This window comes from Apostichopus japonicus, chromosome 8, assembly GCF_037975245.1.
Source record: "Apostichopus japonicus isolate 1M-3 chromosome 8, ASM3797524v1, whole genome shotgun sequence".
In the NCBI taxonomy this organism is placed as follows: domain Eukaryota; kingdom Metazoa; phylum Echinodermata; class Holothuroidea; order Aspidochirotida; family Stichopodidae; genus Apostichopus; species Apostichopus japonicus.
The window spans coordinates 30,106,311-30,129,164 of NC_092568.1; the positions used below are offsets into that span (position 1 = coordinate 30,106,311).

Consider the following 22,854-nt stretch of genomic DNA (forward strand, 5'->3'; position numbering starts at 1 on the left):
TCCAGTTTCTCTCAAATGTATGACATTTTATAAAACCGTTTGAAACATTGAACTGTGGTACAGATGACTGCAGCCTGTATACACAAATGTGAATCTTCCTGCGCTACTCAGCAAAATAGAATCCTTTTGTAATTTTTACACAAGTACAAACAGACTGTCTGAGTACAAATTCATTCCTGACAGAGAACAACGAGTTGTCAAGAATTTCTCTGTGGAATAAAAACATCTCACAGTCTTGATAAATTAGTCCTGCCACTGCATGTGGTAAACCTTTTGAATATTTGATGAAAAAGTCTTTCCTCAGATGGTGCACTGAGGGATAAATGTCATAAATCATAATATACAGTAGGCCACATTTTGAACTAGTGTATCTTCTCTGTTTAAAATATATTTAAAGACCTGTAGATTCTTCATAATTCTTTTTTTTCCCTCAAATTTGTTTAAAAAGTTACATCAACACTATTAAAATATATGCTGTACAGTACCTTTGACCATTTAACTCTTTGATAAAGATTAATGTTAATAAGCAACACTCAAGAAGAAATTTTATTTTTAAAAAAGCTTTTGGGACTTCCTCCTACCCCAATCCCCTCCTGCCCCAATCCCCTCCTGCCCCAATCCCCCACCCCTAAAAAAGGACTGAAAACGTATAGTGGTTACACTAACTAAACATATTCATAGTGTGGTCAATAGTCATGAATTTATGCACACCAAAATAAGATTTACTCATGTGGCAACCTAGAAAGAAAGGTATCAAGAATCAGTAAATAATAAATATCCTGTTGATAAAGCATCCTTACCAATTCAATGGTAGGGATTTTCCAGTATAGAATTTTTTATTTTTTATTCCAATTAATAATTCAAATCCCTTTAAGATTTTTTATCATAGACTGACAGTCTGACACACACACACACAAACGCACAGCCAGCAATATTGCAAAAGTCACTGAGCCTTCCAACATCATAACCAAAAACTCATGTACACACTCTTAATGCAATAGGCCTCTTTAAAAATTGAAGATAAACGGCATCATATTTTATACCAGGGGATTTAACTTTCCAGGAAGTTTTGTGTCTGAACTTGTCAGAATCTAAGTATGATTTATGACCAGGTGTGAGGTTTCATAATAAAGGCAGAACTTTAAAAAATATCAGTTTTCACTTCTACTGTAAGAATACTACTGTACACTCAGAGTGCTTCTCCTAAGGTATGAATCAATTACAGTCTCCCAAATGAAAAGCAAGTGCTCAATTTTTCCAAGGTAATTTTATTTTATTCAACTATATTTTACTTTCTTCATCCACTTTCCATCCCCTCTCCCAGTGCTTCCTCCACTCCTTGTGGCACTATCGACTGGTGATCAGTCACACAACGATTTCAATGCAAGTTTACTAAGGTAATCTAAAGTCATGTGAGAAACTACTTTAAGCAAAAGTTAAATAATAATGTCATTAGCAATGTGCTGCATGATACTGTTGCAATCTACTGTACAGAATCTATGGTATCTCTTTTCATTTATAATATTAGAAAAGACCAAAACATTTTTTTTTTATCAGACTTCCCTAACTATTTAAATTTTTAAATTCCCTTAAATGTAGAAAATTTTGGTAATTTCCCTTAGTTGTATTAACTCTCTATAAAGACAAGATTAACTGACTTAAACAAGTGAATAAAATATTTCTCTTTCGTTTCCATTTTAAGGAAGTTCCTCATGCGACAGATCTACGTAGCTCAAATTTAGTGTTACTGTACTTTTCTAAAACTACGGCGGTACTTTTCCACCCCTGGAAATTTCTTCTCTCTTCTATACAAGTGTCCATAAAATGCTGATCACAACAGAACAATGGAAAGAAATGCAGACTATTTGCGGTAGGTACGTAGTCTGTTTATGGAATTTACCGAAAAACAGTTTTGTTACCATGCGTGACTTCCCTCTGTTCTTTTTGCCAAGGTACCATAGAACGCTATGCAGCTCACTAATTGGTGGCAGCTAGTGGCAGCTCACTAATAAAACCATCGAAATTGATTTTTGGTTCTTGAAATCAGATGAGCCTTGAGAAAGGCGCATAATGAAATACGGTACCAAAGGTAATATTTTTTTTCGAGATTTTCTACTCTCCTTTGGTGTTTCAGACAATATGGGTGGTAGAATGAGAAATGAGGGCAGTAGGCCAGAATGGGCTGATCACTGGTCAAGGAGAGATCTACAATTTTACCGAGTGCTCTAGATGAGACAGGGAAGTCATGATGAGTGAAGACAATGTTACTCACTATTAGACATCTTTAGAGTATTCTCCGGGCTGTTAAAATTACGGTATCTGTTCTTGAAAATACCTGACAGAACGCAGCTAGTGTGACCTGGTTGCATTGCAATGTTTGTGTCAAGAGAAGATATTTTAAATATTCTGACCATGTGCAAGAGACCAACTCAAACTCTCCTTCCTCTCCCCTATCACACCAGCGATGTGAACAAGCGTGACATGACTGAGGACTTACAGACAGACAGAGTCTAACATATATACACGGTAGAACGAGAATGGTAAGGTTGTGAGGAGACAGGTAAGCGAGGAACGAAGTAAATATATACAGTTCACATACAGTATGGAGGGGTAGAAATGTATAATGGTAACTTACGCTGTTTGAGTCAGACTTCCAACCTTTTGGTGCATACTTTGACAATTTGTGCTTTGGATCCAGAAAGTCAAATTCTTTATCTGTAGGAAATAGGAAAAGTTCATTTTTGTCAAGAGGTAAAAGGCAAAATGCAAAAAAATGGTTGGCCTATTAGTAATCATTTGTGACTGAAGTTGTTGTCATCAGTAGACACCAGCACACTTGTGCAGCTAGCTCAGTTCCACCATTGAAAGTATGGTTCCATTCACACGAATTTCAAAATGAAGTTGGGTGGATAGGGAGGGATACAGTCACATGAGAATTATCAAACTAAATCATGTAGTTTTGCCATGTAATCTCACAAATTTAGTCATCAATATCTAATTTCATCACTTTGAATCTAGGTTGTTTCTCGTGAGTTAGTACATTCTAGAAATTTACAGAAATTCCACAAGTTCAGCCGGACAGTCATATGATTATGAACGTGGAAATTTCTAATTAAGTTTTACAGAAATTTAAGTTGTTTGGTTCAACTTTTTACGTAGACTGTATATATCTAGAGCTCTGTAGATTTCAACAATACTGGTTTCATCATAAATATTATACTACAGCTTCCAACAGTGGATCAACTTACCATTTTCCAGGCATAATCCAAAGTAGTGATTATCCTTCACACCCAGCATGAAACATACTTGATCAAACAGCTCTTGAACTTTTGTTTTAACCTGGTGAGGCAAAATAATGAATAAATAAATTAATTATTCATAAATAAATAAAATAATTTCATTCATTAATAAAACAAGAAATTAATAAGAAATAAAAATAAAGAAATAAAGAAAGAAATAATAAATAGATAGATAAATTAACATAATGACAATATTTCATTTCCAAGTGATCAACAACTGACTATGTAAGGTTTCCAAACCACTAGACCCTATTCCCCACCTGTCCCTGATGGAATGAACATGTTTTTCCTTTCGTTTTCACCAGTTTTTCTGTACACAGGCCAAATTGCCCTTGAATCTTGCACACCTGTGCAGTATGTAATCTTGACATCTAATCATGGATATCTGACCGGGTGTGGTCGGGACACTGCTGAGAGCAATTAGACAAAAAGTTCCATTTTCATAGAGATTTGGTTTCCAAAAATAGTTGGTACAAGTTTATTTATATCTGCCACCTACAGTACAAAGCATGAGATGTGGTGTGAAGGTGTTTTAATAGTCATTAGATATGTAGTCTGCATACTTTGAGTCTGACTGTTATCTGCATATAACCATGGAGCTATTTCGGTAATAGCTCCATGATATAACCAAGGAGCGAGCTATTTCGGTAATAGCTCCATGATATAACCAAGGAGCGAGCTATTTGGGTAATAGCTCCATGATATACATAGTGTACGGTAGATGTGTGGTGGTCTGGATGACAGAGGGAGACTCCTGTGTGCGGGACACTACAGTAGGAGTCCTGAACGAAGTAATGTATAAGGAGGCACGATCTCTACAAATTCACATTCCTTTAACTAGTACGGTACATGTGATGAAAAATCTACAACTGCAGGTATTCTCGTACAGAGAGCTATGAAGTTGATATGTTTGTTTTTACAGTATCATACATGAATTCAATACCAGTGGGGGGGGGGGGTATAGTAACAGTTTTATAAAGTCTGTCTACAATCAACCAGAAATCTTAATCTAAAGTCCCTCTCGGATGAAACTTTGCTTCAAGATCATGAATCTGTGTAAATTTGTACACTTAGCTACAGAAATTAGAATTCTATGACGGCAATGCCCTACAGTAGCATGTAAGTCAAACAAGATGGATTTCAACATTTCAAGCATTTTTGACATTTTGCTAAATCATTGGTTCCAATAATTTCCATCCTCTTAAAAATACCACAAATAATTGAGATCTGCCAATCTAAAAGCTTGCTCAACGAAAAGAAAGAAATTTTCACGAAAGGAAAGATACACAGGGCAACTTTGGCTTTCCTTATCCAAAGGACACGCTCTAGGAAACAACAAGCAATATTATCTAATGCTGCATGTTTATCCTTGAACATGCAAAATTATTCTACAGTATATTGGCTGTCACAACATGTATGTAATCATGAAACAGGGGAGAATCTGTGTCAGTTGTTTAAGTGCCTTATACTGCAAAAGAAAACCTTTTTTATTTTAAATATCTAATTCCCTTGAGCTTTTCGTAAGCTTATCTTCCCCTTGTTTTGTGGTTTAGTGTTTATCAGGCATGTACTGTACTGTACATTGCACATGAATTACACTCAGAAGTCAAAACACTGTACTTTTTAAAGGGAGATGAGAATGGTTTCCAATAAGGCCTCACAGTAACAGCACAGTTACACACATCTTTGTCTTTGTCAAATTGTGGCAGCATGGTGAAATTGCTTATAATTTGCTCGTTATAGGTGAAGACGGAATTGCCACTCAATTTTGACACACGGCTGGCGACCTTACAGGTTTAAGATTGCCTCCTCTTCCTTTACATAATTACCTTAAAATTTAAATAAATTTTAGAGCACTATCTCTAGTATTGTTAAACTTAAGTTCATAAAGTTCGAGGAAGCATTCGTGAAGTAGAGATAATCTAGGACGGTCTTTTTGCAACTTCCCATCAAACCTCTCACCCACCTACCACAAAGAAAACAAAACATTTATTCATTTATGCCTCCGAAGAGGGCACTGAAGTTTTTCAAACTCCATTTGAATATCTTTTTTGCAGAAAAGCATAAAAGAAGAAAAGAAAGAATGAATCTCTATTCATATCCAAGTTTAACAGATGGTAACTCATCCCCTGAGGAGTTTTTACTCGTTTTCTCTTATCAGGGTGGCTTTTCAATAAAGTCATTATGACTTCCAAACCGCAATTCCCTAAACCCAGAAGAGATTCTCATGCTGTGAGCACATTATTAAAGCTAAACCATAGGAGAAAACAAGCCATGATATTTCAGACCATTTTCTCAGAAAAGGAGAGGTGAATGAAATCTTAATAGTTTGATATGTGAAACAAGAAGAGGGGAATAGGTTTTATATCCTCCAAAATCCAACCTCACCCCCATCTATATTTAATTGACTGAGGAGAGATGTAATGGCTTGAGTTGAGGTTTAAGATGAAATGATTTGGAGCTGGTGCAGACAGACAGACAGACAGAAGATTTAATTTTAGTACATTTTTAAACCAAAACCACAAGTAATAACAAAAAATACAGCAGTATTTATGAATTCAACATTTTCTACTGGCAACCAGGTCAAAACAATCCAGCTACCCAAATCCAATGATAGTACCAAAATTCTCCTTCACCACAGTTCCCCACCCCCCCCTGTCCCCCATCCTTAAACAACATAAAGAAATGCAATTTCCAGTGATATTGTGCAATGTCATTGGCGTGTGTGGCAGCTGAGTTTTACATTCATAACTGAACTTTGCTTGAACTTTAATAATACTATAGCACTGCAAGCTGTAAAGAAACACATACTTCCAATTACAACAGGATTAGATACATGTCTCTGTGTTCAGGTTCTCTTTTTCACTCTACTAATCAATTCCGATTTAATTAAAGTAGCTGAATATGCATGTTTTATCAATAACAACTACTGTGTACATATATGTGTATACACAGCAGATTGTAAAGAAACACCCACAAAATGTAAAATGTAATCATAGACCATAGACTACAGAGCTCTATGATTTAGTCTATGGCCAGTTGACATTATAGAGTCCACGGTACTTTCATATATATATTTCCTTTTTTTATTCATTACTTTTGCCTATTTCAATTTTGATTGACACAAGTAGTGATAGCAATAACGCTGCTAAAATATCAACATTTCAGATATCTTTTTATATCCTCCCCAAAAGTAAAATATGATTTTCCTTCAAATTATTGGGGCATTTTTAATAAGTTAGACTCTCTGTTAAGATCAATATTACATCTCTAGTTTACAACATGACTTCTATGATCTTTGTAGCCCTGCAATATATGCATTTAACTTACCTCTACATACAGCTGCAAATTGTCTCCATTTAGTAACTTCACCTGAACTCCCTTCTTCCCTGGTTGATGGTGCTGAGCTGTTTTACTGCTGTTTACACCCCCTGCTGCCCCCCATATAGGCATGGTGAACAAGGGGGATTAATTCAACTAAATAAACCCAGAGGTCGACCCCACCAATGCAAATTCACAAAGTTCTAACAATCATGAGAGTGACATTTTCATACCGAGCCTGGAAAAAGCAGCAACCTACAAACCCGATATATTACAAATTTGCTCTTTTGTAAGGGAGCAAGCAGCAGCGAATGGAGATGTTGAAATGAGATTTCTTGCTTCCAGTCTCTGCGAAAAGTAGCAATTCTTTCTTGGAATGGTATTGACTAATTGAGAACGCAGGAGGCAGCCGTTCTTCTATCTCCACCCCTGTCGAGAAAATGAAAATGAGAGGAATGAAGCACAGTTGGTTCTTCATATGCACGGTGATGGAACAGCTCAGTGGCTGAGCAGTCTTCTGTTCATACTGTATATCATACTGCATGGTACTACAGTATACCAATCAACATGGTGACCGCAAGAGTGGTAAGGTCACAGCCTTATTACTCTATATCCCTATTAATAAGACAGACTGTGTGAACATTATTTGAACTTTTGGTCGTATATCAAATGTTAAAAGTGCAATTTTTGATAAAATAACGAACAACAGCTTTCCAAAAACAATTCTACACAACAACGTTTTTGACAGTACAAATGAGTACAGGATACAAAAACAAGTACACAGATAATTTAATTTTGTTCACAATGGTATGCAGGCGAAACTTGAAAAGAATAATGTGCAATTGCCCTTGAATTTTTTCTCCCAGCTACACCATCATAAGCCGGATGATAAGCTACCACTATCATTATGAAATGTTAAAAATTTGACACAAGTTTAGCATTTTTATATATTTGTAAAATTATTGTAAGTAGTGATTAAGGAATAACAATAAATATGCAGGTTAAAAGATTTTCCCCATTCCTACAAATTACATGCGAGCCAATTGAAACAGAACCATGTAGTGTTCAGTAGGAATAATAGTACTGTGCCTAGTTAGCAGGTAGGAGCTCCATTGCAATTTTTATAACAATCTACAGCATTTGTCATGGAAACTAGATAAGTGGATGAAGTTATGGGAATAATAAAAGTGTGGAAATGCTAGTGTACTAGACATAAAACAAGGTGTCCAAACGTACCGATAAAATGACAAACGCTTCTAATGGATAAAACCAACAACGGAAGTTACTGTAGAATCCTTAGCATTACATGTAAGTTTGGATTCACTCTTTGACAGGGCCCTTGACAAACTTGAGTACCTCGATAGGATGAGAGATAAAAAGCCTTACACACTAGTGACACTACCGTACATAATTGTGTGCAAACTAAAATTCTAGTTAAACTTTAAGGTTATTGAACTTATTGTTATTATTACCGCTGAACATTTGCTACCAGCTCATTTCATGCAATGTCAGCAACCCCCCACCCCCTCCCCCCCCGTAAAAAAGCCACTTAAGTAAGACCGAAAATGACCAGGCCATGTCAGGTGTCATAGACTACTGCTCACCTGACATATTCAAATGAACCAATAAACATGCAGATCTCTTTTGGAGTCTTTAACTGCATGTTATGAGAGTTATCCATGGATTAACTAACAACACGGCATGCAATGAACTCACAATTAAAGGCCTCTCATTCTCACAGGTATAGCTCGTTATCGTTAACAAAACAAAATCATCTTTTTAACTGCAAATGAGGAGTCTCCTGTCGGGAAACTACAGATGATGAAGTCATCTGGTATGCCAAGAATGGACCCGCGATCACCCGGCTTAACTGTTTTACCCTGAAACCCCGACTGACGGCGTGCCAATCTCTTTGACCGGACAGGTATGTGGAATTTGGAGGGTTGTAAGTAATTAATCGTAAAGTGATACTGGCTAACATGATACTTCAGAATCCAGCGCCACGACATGCCTGGTTAATAATATGAAAACCATAGCGTGGGCAGAAGTAATTTAGCTTGTATTGACAAAAGAGAGCCAAAAATTTATATGATCATAGTTATATGAGTTTTGGAAGGTGGAAAAAAACAATAAATACTGCAGTACTTAGCATATACAGTAAACTACTCAATTCACTGTTCAATTTACAGCTCATTGAATGGGCCACTTGAAAAGGCCGAGTAGGTGTTCATTCACAGAAGACACATCTAGGGTAAATCCCATCGAGCAGTTACTTCACATTAATACTGTATATATGCTCCGATATTTCAAAGTACAAGCTGGTACTTCTAGTGTATTACACAAGTATTTCTGTAAATTAAAAATAATTATAATCACACATCACCTGTCTTGTATTTTCATTTGGGGGGATTGGGGGGGAGATTGGGGGAGGGGTGTATCATATCTTGTAGGTCCTTACAACAACATTTGTTGTAAATACTACATGCTGACAGTTCCTTTTTGTTTTGAAATATTCCAAAGTATGTATAGCAAGATTGCTGCTGGTGCCAATAAAGATAAAAGAAATAGTTAACATGGTGCCAATAAAGATAACAGAAATAGTTAACAACTCAAATAACACCTATTCTTTAATCAAATTCCATTTCTGTCCAGGAAAAACAGTTTGGGACTTTGGGGATGAATTTGATCTTGAGAAGAAATTGAAGTTAGATTATCAAAGTTATGTGTAGATCTAGACTATATGGTGACACGATTCTCAGCAAAATTATTTCAAGGTAGGCCAGAAAAAACAAAAACAAAACAAGCAAACCTTATGTTTGGGTATTTACAAATGATGACATTTACCTGTCTCCTATACATATTATGCACTTTGATCTACCCTAACCTATAAACTAGTAACATTCTTGCACCCCCAATCTCCCTCTCTAAGTTCACCCTGACTACCATCTTTCTTTGGAATGATTCTGAAGTGGCCCAGACAACAATCATCATATTTTTGTGCCAATACACACCAATACCCCTGGTCGAGAAGGTTAGATTGAAAACCAAACTGATTTAAGGGTCTCACCATCTGACACTTGCACACAACTCCTTATTCCAGTCGAATACAGTAAGCTATTGTATTCTAAATTTAGCTACAGTAACCTGCTTCTTGGTGATGACCATTATGTCAAAGATACAGCATGATTCACTTCAAAACGTTTGTTGTAAAACGCTTCAATGGTAAAAATAGCTCATCCACTTGAACAGAGAACATTAAAGGAGCATTAATGTGAGAGTGGTTGATCTGCTCTAAAAACAAAACCCATGGATATGGATTTGTTTTACCCTTTTTTTTTCATTCTTTTTACCACACTTTTACTAAAACTTTGAATATGTTCACTACAGTATGCTGCACATGAAAATATGCCTTGCAAAATAGAAGCTCAGCGATAAATTCTAACATACGCATACAGAAATACTAAGGCCTTTACACATGTATACCATATGAAAGGTACAGTGTATGCAGTACACACCTGACTACAGAACTTACTCAAATATCAAATATTTTTAACACAGTATTACTTACTTTTTAAAACATGATGAAGGCCATATAGAAAAGAGATTATCTGTGTGAACAAGCTGTGGCAATCAACTGGCCCAATTCCAACTTTTCTAACCTTACCTAACCCCTGCATGGACGCTCTCACATTCCAGGCATAGCTGCACACAGATAGATTGCTTATACCCAAACAGACCTGAAGGGTAACACAGGGGTGATAAGTGGCCACCTTCAGCCTTTCGGGAAGATTTATAATGGACTCTGGCAGACAGAGCCCTGAGGGAAAGAGACAGCAGCACATGGAGAAATGAGAGTAAAGTCCCTCTATTTATTATAAAAAAGACACTCAAGATTTGCACCAGATCCCATTAGCACTCAAACTACAATGAATGCATTGATGATATGATCTGGAAATTAGAAACTACTCTCTTCATTTAAATAAATTTTAATTGATTTATTATTAACATCACTGTACATTCAGAGCTCTAGTGTTAAGGTGAAAACCATGCAGTACTAACCAGAACTTGGATAGGGAGAGAGGGAGTATAAAACTAAAACTACTATAAATGTCAAAGGGGAAAGAGAGGGGGAAGGGAGATAAGAGAAAGGATGTTGTCCACAGCTGCTGGTACTGTAGAGGTATAGGTTTTTAAAGTGTAAATATATATACAGCTTTCCATACTGAGACTTGTTCAAACATATCCAAGAGCTAAGTTCTTTTGTACATGGAACACATGCAACAAGAAACAAGTATGCGCTATTTCTGTGGCATTTGAAAAATGTGAATTTAATGACTAGTTCTAGGTTTGTGTTTGTTCTTAGGCAATACTTACAGAAGGAGCGTCAAATAAAATCCCAGAGTTAGTGGTTCGATACATGGTATGCACACTCTTAAATGCCATACAACAAGTCGTGTATGTCAGTACATTGCATTTTGTAAAAGTGTAGTATGCACTCTACTGCATATTACTATGCAATGAGTCTCCACAGTGAAGATGTATCAAAAGACCAATTGGAATGTACTGTAACTGAAAGCCAAGGGGTTGGCAAAAGTGGAGGGGGGGGAGGGGGTTGTGGTGGAGAATGAAATCAGCAGGGGAGGTGTGAATCCATAATGCAGATGAAAGGCGGTTAGCCCTTCCTTTCTCAATCTTAAAAAGCACAAGAGTGTTTCAAGAACTTTGGAAATGGGTTTTGCTAGTATGATGAATATTTCTGGTCAGTACTGATGCATAAAACCTAAATGGTCCATATTGTGTTTATCTGTACTTTTAGCATTCTATTGTCAATTACTTTCATTTACATATTGATCAGCAACTTGCGATTGATGGAAGAGGGATTACTGTGATAGAATGTTTACTCAGCCAACACTAATTAATGAGTAATTAACCTTTTTGTAAAAACTGACAATTTTGTTGGCCCAAACAATTATGCATGCACACCACACCTTTCATATTCATATCTTAAAATCACCAATCAAGCCATCTCTATCACGTAACGTCAGACAATAACAAACTGCCTGTTTCGCTCATTTCATACGTACATTGATGTTCTCTGCCTATACTACTAGAAGTAACTGAGCCATGATTATAGCAATTTCCTTTACATGTCACAATAACTGTCAATGAAAACCTCCAAAAACAAGAAAAATAAGCTCTTACTAGACTACAGTAGTACAAATAAATTCATAACACCTTTTGAAGCTTTCATTACCACAAAGCTACATCTAGCTATGCTAACATGGACAAATCATAGGTACATCATTGCAATCAGTACATACTATTTGTGTATTACTAACAAGTAATGTTAGTGTATGAGACGTTCCTGAAACGATTCAATCATGGCAAATGCAAAGCGTATAAAAACAATAAATAATAGACTAGACTTACGCTATAGTCCTAAGGCATTCGATGATAACCCAAGGTATGTTCTGAGAAGTTCGCTAGCTGTTCTCAAAATTTAAATTTAAAGTGTTGTCCAAATTGACCAATCAGTGTGAGGGATATTTTCTGTCACGTCCGATTTGTGATTGACAACAATTTATAACATCCTCAGTCAGGGCAGACTTTGAGCTTGAATATTCTGTTAACTAATGATGATATTAGTATGATTTCTTTGTTTATATTGTCAATTTTGTACAATTAAGTTCCATTTTATATTTTAAATGGTTTAATATATAATTGGAAAGCCAGTAAGTGTTGCTAAAAATAAACAGATTTTCAACGAAACATGCAAGCTCATTTAATAACATATATATAGGCCATATTGCACTGTGCTGTGTACATACAGTATATATCATTCACACTGGCACAGTATATGGGGCGGTCAGTAATCCAGAAATTTCACACGTATTGCCCAGTACTGAGGCAACCCTACTAACCTTTATGCAGGGAGAATGTTTATAGGCATGGCTTATCGTTGGATAATTAGCCATTTTGCTGACAGAAATGTTAATCCTTTTTGCTAAGTTTTTCGCGCAACATATGTCTGGTACATGTTTGGAGTAGCAAAAGGATCACAATTAATGGTATGCAGATGCCACTTTGGGCTGTAATTAAACGCAATATGCTTGTTTAATTTTACATTGAATGAAAACCACAGAATGGAATAACTGCCAAAGTATAAAAAAAAAAAAACCTTTAAATTCTGCAATCACATACCCTACTGACATATTGTATTTTACAATACCTACAGTATGTCCAGATTTAACTGCCAAACAATTTTTGTTTAGACCTTGACCCAGTCAGTCTGGAATTTTAATTGATTCCCAAATACCAAGGAAGAGAAAAGATAGCAAACAGCAAACATTACAAATCAAAAGATGAGGCAAATATCAGACATGTCATGACAACCTTGTTAACCACAAAAGCAAATAAAAAAAACCCTCCTCAACCACAAATATTAGCCACTACAATACTGCCCTTTTTATACACAATAAATACTTGTAACTGTACAACATACATACCAATATGAATAGCAGTGTGCCAAGACTTGATGGTGATTGATGATGTCAGTACAAAGGACATGTTTAGGGTCATGTTGAAATAAATACAACATTTGTAGAAACTATATACTAGATTATATTCTTGTTAATGGGGAAGGATAGAAACAGAAAGGAGGGGGGGGGGGGGGTAGAGGGGTGGGAAGATAGGTAATATCCTTAACGTAAAATACCGACACATCAACAAGCTACTGTAGTTACCATAGTCCTAATGTATGCTTCCAGTTACATATTTGCTTTGTCAAAGTTTTGTGGCCAATTGGTGATACTGATAATCTGATAGTAAACTTCCATAAAAATGCATTTCATTAGCCTTCACTACTAAAGTAGGTTTTGAGCACTCCCATCGGTTATAACTGCATTCAGTAATTCCAGTTGATGTTGCAGTTTTATATTTATGGGTAGGCTATTTCGTTTTATGACAGCATTACTCTGAGGCTTGTTTCGAATCCATTGCAAATTTATAACCCCAGGCAAAATACATATTTTAATACAACTTTCATATTTCAGAGAATGACGAAGGATTTGATAAAACTCCTTTATCTACTAACATCCTACTTGACACTTGCACAGTGCACTACAATGTTCTTGACAACTGTTCAAGATATGTATCACACAATATTGATACACAAATATTGCATGTGACATACTCTCATCAATTTCTTACACATCAGTTGAGAATTGTACTATTAATTATGATTAAAATATTGGCTGAGCTGTGTTGCCATCAAACAGATTCAATGGTATCAAGTATCAAACCCCTGTGGTAAAGTATTTATCATCCAAGCACAAAGGCGTGCCAAGAAACTAACTTTCAAAATAGTACTACGATTCAGTGAACTTGGGTCTACAAATTCCAATTTTTAAAAGGAGATATAAGAGCATTGAGTCCTCTACTGTATATATAGTGCTGTGTCACCAGTTAGTATGTTTGCTAAGCAAACTCTATTAAGAATGAATGGCAAAATGGTCTGAAGATACTCAGTGAAAGGACGTCACAATTGGTCTATTAAAAAATCACACCTAAGAAAGTGAACTGTCATTTCGCTGCTGGTAAACGATAGTTCAAGGTGAAGGTTTGATTGGAACACTTTTTCAAGTTTTAACTTTCGAGAGCTTTTACAGAAAAAAAAACTGAATTAAGACAATAAAGTTTGCCTGTTACTTTTATACCAAATGGTGCATATTTAGAAACAATCTTTAAAAAGAAAACTAATCTAATAAAATAAATGCTGACAAATTTCAAGAAGCTTTTCTTCTTCAGATAGTTTTTGTTAAGTATCATTAGGTCAAACACTGACTATCAGAGACTATCAGAGTACACACAAAATAAGATTCAAATGATGATACTGGGACATGCACTTACAGACTATTTTTTCCTCATGATAAACGGTGAGAAACTAGTGAATAACTTTGATTTGGAACATATTAATATAATCAAGTCACACAATTCAATATGTAGTACAGCACTATACTTTTCTTTGCATAGTGAAATCACTGCACTGCAATTGATGCAGTCTAATCCATCAAATTCTATCACACGTTTGTTGAATGTCACATCTGGAGAGGTGTCACATTCTTTTACAGTGTTTGGAAAACAAACTGTCCTTAGCTCTGTACAAGTTTTGGCAATTGCCTCAAGTGGGACATATTTAAATACTACAGTAGTATGCAGTCAGCACTTCTAAACAATAATTTAACTGTAAAGTAAGCAGAAAGAATGAAATATATTCAATGACTGAGAATGGAAATGAAACAAACAGTAGTCCTATACTTCTGCTAAGAGTCACTGAATGCACTACATACATGTATAACTACCGAAAACAAGTCAAAAACAATACTAAGGCACCTCACACCCCTCTTAACTCTAAGACAATTTGTTCAAGTAACAACAGACAATGTTCGTCATGGTCCAATGACCTAAAAATAATTTTCATATCATACAGAACAATTCCATGAAATATTTGCTTCCATAGAAGCTTCCCCCCCCCAAAAAAAACCCACCCCAAAAAACATCTATTGCAATTTGACCAAACCCACCAAGTAGTACTAAAAATTAAGCTTAGAAGAAGACAAGTGTGGCCTATTAAAATGTTAACCAATGTGCCAAGAAATTCCTCTAGATACTACTGCAAACCTTCTAAAAACTGTTGGAAGTTTCTCTCTTGGAGGTCTACCCTCGAAACTACTCCTTTCAGTTTCAAATTGACAAATTTAGATCTGCTCATAGAAGGAAACATGAGTGAAATGAATAGTTAACTTGATGGTAAATGATGTGTCCACTGTGGATTTATAACTTCACATCATAGATGACCATAATGTATCTTTCTAGCATATATCTATAGAGTAGTTATGCGAGCTCACTGTTCAGCACCCTCTCATTTTAACAATTTATTAAACATGCCAGTTACTTACTGAAAATTTTGTACTCAAAATAAGATTGCAATTTCATCAAACTAAGATGACACACTCTCCAAATTGTTTGAACAAAGTGAATGTAAATGAGCATGAACTGTGATTAATGATGTGAATTTGTTTATCAACTATTCCTCTCTCAATGGCTGACAAATAGCATTAAACTCATGCCTGTAGTAAAACTTCCAGAACTTAACAAATGTTTGACATTCACCTTTGGTCATCTGCCCTTGGACTCAATGTCAAGTAGCCAAATAACTTTGGAAAATACTTTGCCTTAGTACCAGTTGGACATGGCTTAGTATGTAACAGCATTTATTTATCTTTACTACTAAACATAGACTCCAAAATGCTGCTTTTAAATCCTTGGACTGGCAATGATATTTAGAAAGGATTAAAGCTTAGTTGAAAGAGACAAACAGTTAATGCCTGAGGTAAACTATTGATCACACTAGACTTAGTATCTAAACAGCCCAGTAAGTGTCCATTGACAGAGACCTTCATAATCTCCTTTGGAATGTTTAGAATGAGATTAAGAGGCACTATTAGCGCCTCCCTGTTGTCAATAGGGTCTTGAGGTGAATACCAAGGACTCACTGTTACTTCATCACCACAGGACAACAACAAGACAGATATATTCAGAAAGCTGAGCCTTGACTAATATTCAAAACACTGTTGTTGCATGGTTGATATTAAAACGGAAAGGGTTACCAAATACTGGTAAAACGGTGCCCTTTAAAAAATCTGCCCTTGTACCGAGCTGCCCGTTCCCCTTACCATCCCCTCTCCTGAGGAGTTTTGATTGTTTTATCACCTGCTTAAGAATTAAATCAGTTTAATTTAAAATGCCTAACACAACTAAGCAAATGTTGAAGAACCTGACAGGAGTCCTCCATGGACTTTTACTCCACATTCTGACCCGAAACCCTCCTTCCTTTTTGTCTTATTTCTCACACTACCACTGGTTATGACTTAAATCCCTCTTGTGCCAGGTTGCCTATATATGTTCTCAACCTCACACAGACTCATTCCAGTTTCAGTCTTCCTTTTCATTCGCCATCAGTATTGCTTAACAACAAGATTTTTGTTTTAAAAGTTACAGTAGTTTCAAAACATTTTATAAGTTGCTTCACAAGCATCCCAATGCCTATCTCCCCCTCCCCCTCCTCCCCCTTTACCCTACCACCTAAGCACTTATCTAGATTCTGCCTCCTTAGGCTCCTTCAAAACCAATGTGGGATTGCCAAACCAGTCATGATGTAACTGTTTCCATTGAAAATAAGGAAACTATTGCGATCTTAATTATATGAGGGATCTTTGTCGTCTTACAATTAAAAGCCCCATTGATCTTTCAATCTTTCACAATAAACACTGAAAATAGATTAATTTAAAGCACAGTTGTTAAGCATACAAGACAATCAATGGTTAATTGACAGCTGTATGGACAACAACTGGTGTGTACTGTTGTTGCAAAGGTATGCAAGAACTCCTCCACACAATCCCATCCCTCAGTTTATAATATTATCACCTGTATGGAATGGGGTGACACTGTCAAAAGGCTCCCAACTATATAGAAGGACTACTGGAGCATGAACATACCATCTTTTGTATGCAACAAAGTACAAACAAAGTCAGATTATATTGAGATTAGAATGGCCATACCACATCACCAGTCATGCACAATTTGCAATTGAAGATGACTGGAAATAGAAAGAGTAGAAGAGGGAGGCCAGTGCTTGAAGCAATACTGTACGTCATAGTGTCTTAGCATGTGCAAGAGCTTGCGCAACACAAGGCATGAGAAGCCATGGATGTACAGTAGAGTAGTATGTCCCACTCCCTATATAAACTAAAACAATTATAATGTTACAACAAGTTGAAACTTAGGCAACACTAATACATTATACAGAATTTAAACTTCTATCGTGCTAGTGAAAATACAGTACTTGTAAATGAATATAAACCCAAGTGTAAATTTTTTTTCATGACCACTAACTCTAAATGATTAAATCAAGAGGCTGTTTTTACCTCCATGATTAAATCTATTCCCACCCCCACCCCCTCCACTTTCTTTGTGTCTGTATGTTCAAATTAATGACAGTTTCCATATGACAAGCACTGTACTCTAAAATCTGATAAAGTTCTGAAATCAGCATTTAAACAGTGACACCAAGATTCCAAGAACCATTGGACTCTTTGTTTACATACCAAGTGCTGGACCATGAATGTACGTACTTAATGTGCATATAATGCCACATATATCCTAACACTGGATAACTGCAGGCACCGAGATGAATAAATCTGATATTTGTTCCACACTGTGCTACGTTATCAAGTTTTAGTTCACACCATGTTGATAATTTACAATGTAAAGTACAATAGTGAAACATTCTCAACATTCTCTAATTGTTTCTTTTCATTTTTTGGAGGGGGGGGGGTGGGACATATTGGTATTAATATTACTTTGAAATGATTCCCAAAAAGTTATGATTCCAACAAAATTATTCATTCTGTAATAACTGCCCCAGAATGAAAAATACATTTTGGAACCCAAACATAGTATTATTTCCTTAAAACAACGAAACTGACATGTTTGAGGAATAATGCACATGTTTTTTTTGGCTACGAAACTGCTGAATTATGATCAGAGTTTCCCTTGATTTGTGGAGAATGCACAAAATAATACTGAACACAGAAAGTATGCAACACATTGTTGATGCTGAACAAAGAACAAAATAAGTTACGACTACAATTCTTCTAGGTTTGAACAGACAAGGTATAATATTCCTATGGATCTAGGCATCCCTGGGGAAACCTTAACTAACCAAAACCGTATATGATTGATCAGTGCAAAATAGACCTGCAGTAATAATGATGAACAAAACAACTATTTTAAATTTCAAAGGTAACAATAAGGAATAATTGAATGAGTATCACAAAGAAAAATGCTATTCAGAATGGTCAAATTACTATACAGTACAATAATGTTTTACACAGAAAACAGTGTATTTTTATTAGAGACAAAATTCAGAGACTTCTATACTGCTACACAAAAGTTGGATACTAAATTAATCCCTGTCAACACATTGGAAAAGCCCACCAATAAAATGTCCTTCTTGCAGGATCAGATCAAATTGTCCACACAGATTTATTAACTAATATGATGATGGTTAGTACATAGATCTACATACATCAATTTCTATACAATTGAGGACTGTTTAGGATAGGATCAAAGGTCTTACACTTTTAAAAGTGACTAGATCAATTTCTTGCTGTGGGTAACATTTAAAGACTCAGGGAATCAGGTATATACTGTACATGGATAATGTCTGACATTTAAAAGTTCCACATACACAAAAACTGCTAAATATGATGTAATGGTCAAAAAGATTTGAAACCTAACAAACATGCTTGCTTTCACAATGTAGGAAATATAATTTTCTTTTGATATTTTTTTTGTTATTTGTAATAATCTTTATGTTCACAAGCATTCACAGTGATAATTAACTACCAAGGTAATAAGGAAGTCTTCATTGAATTCAGGAACCATCAAATTATGAGTTCTTTTTTGCTTCACAACTTGAAAAATCCCTTTAAAGCATCTAAGTTTTTCCATATGATTTTTTTATATTTTGTATTAAATCGGGAGGTAGTGTACATATAACAGGTTTCGAGAAAGATTGAAGCTACAGTAGGTTCAATTATAAGCTCACTTTCTGTTTGCTTGTGTCTAATGTAAAGAATGAAGAAATAGCCACAAGTTATTCTTTTTAAACCTTTCTTATTGCTATTTTTCATACTTGTATAATAACATACTGTAGCACTATAGTACTATACTTATAATTCTCTAAGACCGTAGAGGGAGAACATGTGAATATTTGATGCATTCCATTGATTCCACTGATTAAAATAAATAAAAATAGATTGCATATTAAAAACGCATTCATGTACCGAAATGAAACCATCATTGTAATTGATGATGATACTTCTAGGCTACAGAAATTTTCCTGAGTTATTCATCACACCTATACTAAAGATAATGTAAATATAGATGTATGATGGGATACCATTAATTAGCGATAGTAAAGGCATTAATGTTCTTTTAAAGGACATTGCTGGTGACAACTGATTTTGGTCAGTGGTTTAGATCTATCCTTCAGCTATGTGATTTCATCGATGGTTTGACCAGATTCCACAACAAATAAAAAGAATTATACTTGATCGATGCAAGGAAATATGTCCCTGACGTATGTGTTTAAGTATGTATAATTCAGATAAATGAGTAGAATAATCCACAGAAAGTTTTAAAAAAAATACAGAATTGGTGTTTCCTCATTTCACTGTGATAATTTTGACCGTCTTTTTTCTGGCTTAAATGATTAAAATTGCGATTGAAAAAGTGGTTACAATTTGACTTACGAACACCTCAACTACAGCTTCTTATCATTGAAGCTACGTACTGTCCGTATAACACAATACGCGCATGTATGTAATAAATTCATTGATCTATCTGGCAATGAGTAGAAGTTGCCACTTGAAACTCTCAAATGTACCAAAATTACCCCCACCATGCTTGTACTTGTACTTTGTAGTATAGGCTAACTTAATAATAACTTAGGCTCTAGGCCTTGTTAATATTACCGTAGTGTAGCCGGACTATCACTCAGTAGACGCGCTCACACGATGTGTTGTTTGTGTATTGTTACGAAGTGTGCGTCATGTAAAGTTGCAGTGCTACTGCGTGTGTGTGTGTTTGTGCGAGTGTGCGTGCGTGCGTGAGTATGTGTTTGAAATTTGTTGTTTTCGTTGGTTCTGTCTTTACGTTCATTTACCGTAATTTGAGTTCAGTCGATATCAAGAACGCATTGAAGCAAGATGTATTTTCCAGTGTTAAACCAAAGATTTTATGTAAGTTGTGTTTTTATTGATATAACGTTGTATATTTGTTGCATACATGATTATTTATTCTGTATGATTTGGATTTATGTATTTATTCTTCAATAATTGACTTATTCATTAATCGATTTCCTGATTGCTTAATTACAAACGTATGTTTCGTTTTTATTTATTTAGTTACCAGATTGACAGACTGACAGATTAACAGATTGACAGATTAGCAGATTAACAGATTAAAAGATTACCAGATAGTTACCAGATATCAAAGCTAATAAACCACGAATCGACTCAACATTTCTTCTGCGTTGAATAATCTTTGGATTACAGGAATACGGCCTAAAGAAATCTATATTGATTTACACTTGTACTTTGTAGTATAGGCTAACTTAATAATAACTTAGGCTCTAGGCCTTGTTAATATTACCGTAGTGTAGCCGGACTATCACTCAGTAGGCCAAAGCTATCCATCAGTCATCATGGCCATAAACTACATTTATTTAGGCATATACGTAACATTACTGTCGACCAGGGTTTTTGCAAGTACACTTACATTTGTACTTAAATCTCTTTGTTTGCAAATGACAGGAAAGGTTTATACTTATGCAATAGGCTGTCACTAGCCGGCTACACTTAGTTACAGTACACACCATCAGGAGCATTCGGGTGGCCTATTCGAACCTGCCTATTTATTCTAGGCTTTGTCTGTATTTTCAATTTTACAACGGGATTTGAATCTTAAAATATAGAAGGAATTCCTTTTTAATAACAACATAAATCAATGAGAATAAACTTACCTGTAGATAAATCCCTCCTTTCCTGGAATTAATGACAATTTATGCCGAAGTAAGGTAAATCCATGCAGGTAAAGTTTTCAGCAACCACCAGTTAACGCTACACGTAAACAAAGCAACGGGGACCGGTTTTACTACGAACGGAAGACTAGTACTGTGTTCAGTACAGTGCTAAAGTATATGCAATATACCGGTGTGGGAGATACTACCGTCTGTTGTCAACCGTGTATGCTTACGTTGGTTATGTATGGACGTTGAATGACACTGCCTGATTAATACAACGCTAACTTCGTGTTATGTTTATGTAGTAGTAACTTTGGTATGTAAACAATGCCAGGCTCATGGTTGGAGGAAAATGGAGGCAGTATTGAAAATCCAAGTTCCAAAGGCGAAGGAGTTCACAAGACCACAGTGTCAAGTTAACGGCAGTATACCAAATTGATGTTACAAATGGGAAGCAGAAAACAACGTACAGTAGATATGTAAATGTGTGTGGGATGCAAACTGGAGTCAAATGGGTCATCGATTTCGTTGCCTCTTTGGGATAACGTTCATTTTTTATTGAAGTAACAGCTAATAGTTCAGGATTACTGTGTACTGTTTTCATTACTCATTGGTGCTTTTTCCCAACAAAGTAAACTGATGCCCCAAAATTATAATAAGTAACGAAATAATAGCACTTTAAATAAATATGGATCTCATTTGCGGCTGCTTGATTCAATGTCTGGTAGATTTTAGTTTGATAAGAACATTGCAAAAGTTTATACTTATATAATATATATATATATATATATATATATATTTATAGATAGATAGATATGTATATATATATACATATATATATATATATATGTAAATATATATAAATATATTTATAAATAGATAGATATATAGATAGATAATTAGATATATATATGTATATATATATAAATATATATATATATATATATATATATATATATATCAATTCAATGTGCCTTTCTCCCTTCTGGTCAGTGTGTGGTTCCCTTGTTCATTTGAGCACATCCTTAAAGACTGTGTTTTTACATGTCTTGTTAATGGTATTTCTGTTATCTTGTTGAAGGGTTTAGATAGATACCCTTACCGAAATCCCGGATCTGGCTTAATATCTGGTTTAATCTGGCCATATAAAGCCTTTACATGGCCATATAAAACCAGATACACCTTGATATGTAGTCAATCCAGATACACAGATTAAGTTTTATCTGGCCATATATAGCTAGATATAACTGGATATACAGTTATTCCAGTTATTAAGTTTTACCTGGCCATATAAAGCGCGATATGACTTGATAAAACAATCAATCTAGATATGCATATAAAGATTTATCTGGCCATATAAAGCCAGTTATAACTGGATATGTAGTCAATCCAGATATGAGGATTAAGTTTTATCTGTCCCAGATATGGATGCCGTACAATTTAACCAGATAAAATTTGATATGGACCACTGTTAAACTTCATTTTATATCAAGTTATATCTGCCCAAGTTTTTATCTGGCTAGATATAAATTCCAGATCTGGAGCAGATGTGGCCCAGATCTGGAATCTCATATCTGGCCCAGATCT

At 35.4% G+C, this 22,854-nt stretch overlaps 1 protein-coding gene across 1 annotated transcript in view; it reads right to left on the reverse strand.

The window, feature by feature from the left end:
* LOC139971516 (uncharacterized) overlaps positions 1-21,608 on the reverse strand; it is a 38,708-nt gene extending 17,100 nt beyond the window's left edge. The window contains exons 1-4 of the mRNA XM_071978072.1: positions 21,268-21,608; positions 6,630-7,049; positions 3,249-3,339; positions 2,636-2,715 (exon numbers count right to left, since the gene is read on the reverse strand). Coding sequence (XP_071834173.1) covers positions 2,636-2,715; positions 3,249-3,339; positions 6,630-6,752 — 294 coding nt within the window. The 5' untranslated portion in view covers positions 6,753-7,049; positions 21,268-21,608. The remainder of the gene's footprint in view (positions 1-2,635; positions 2,716-3,248; positions 3,340-6,629; positions 7,050-21,267) is intronic.
* Between the last annotated feature and the right edge of the window lie 1,246 nt (positions 21,609-22,854).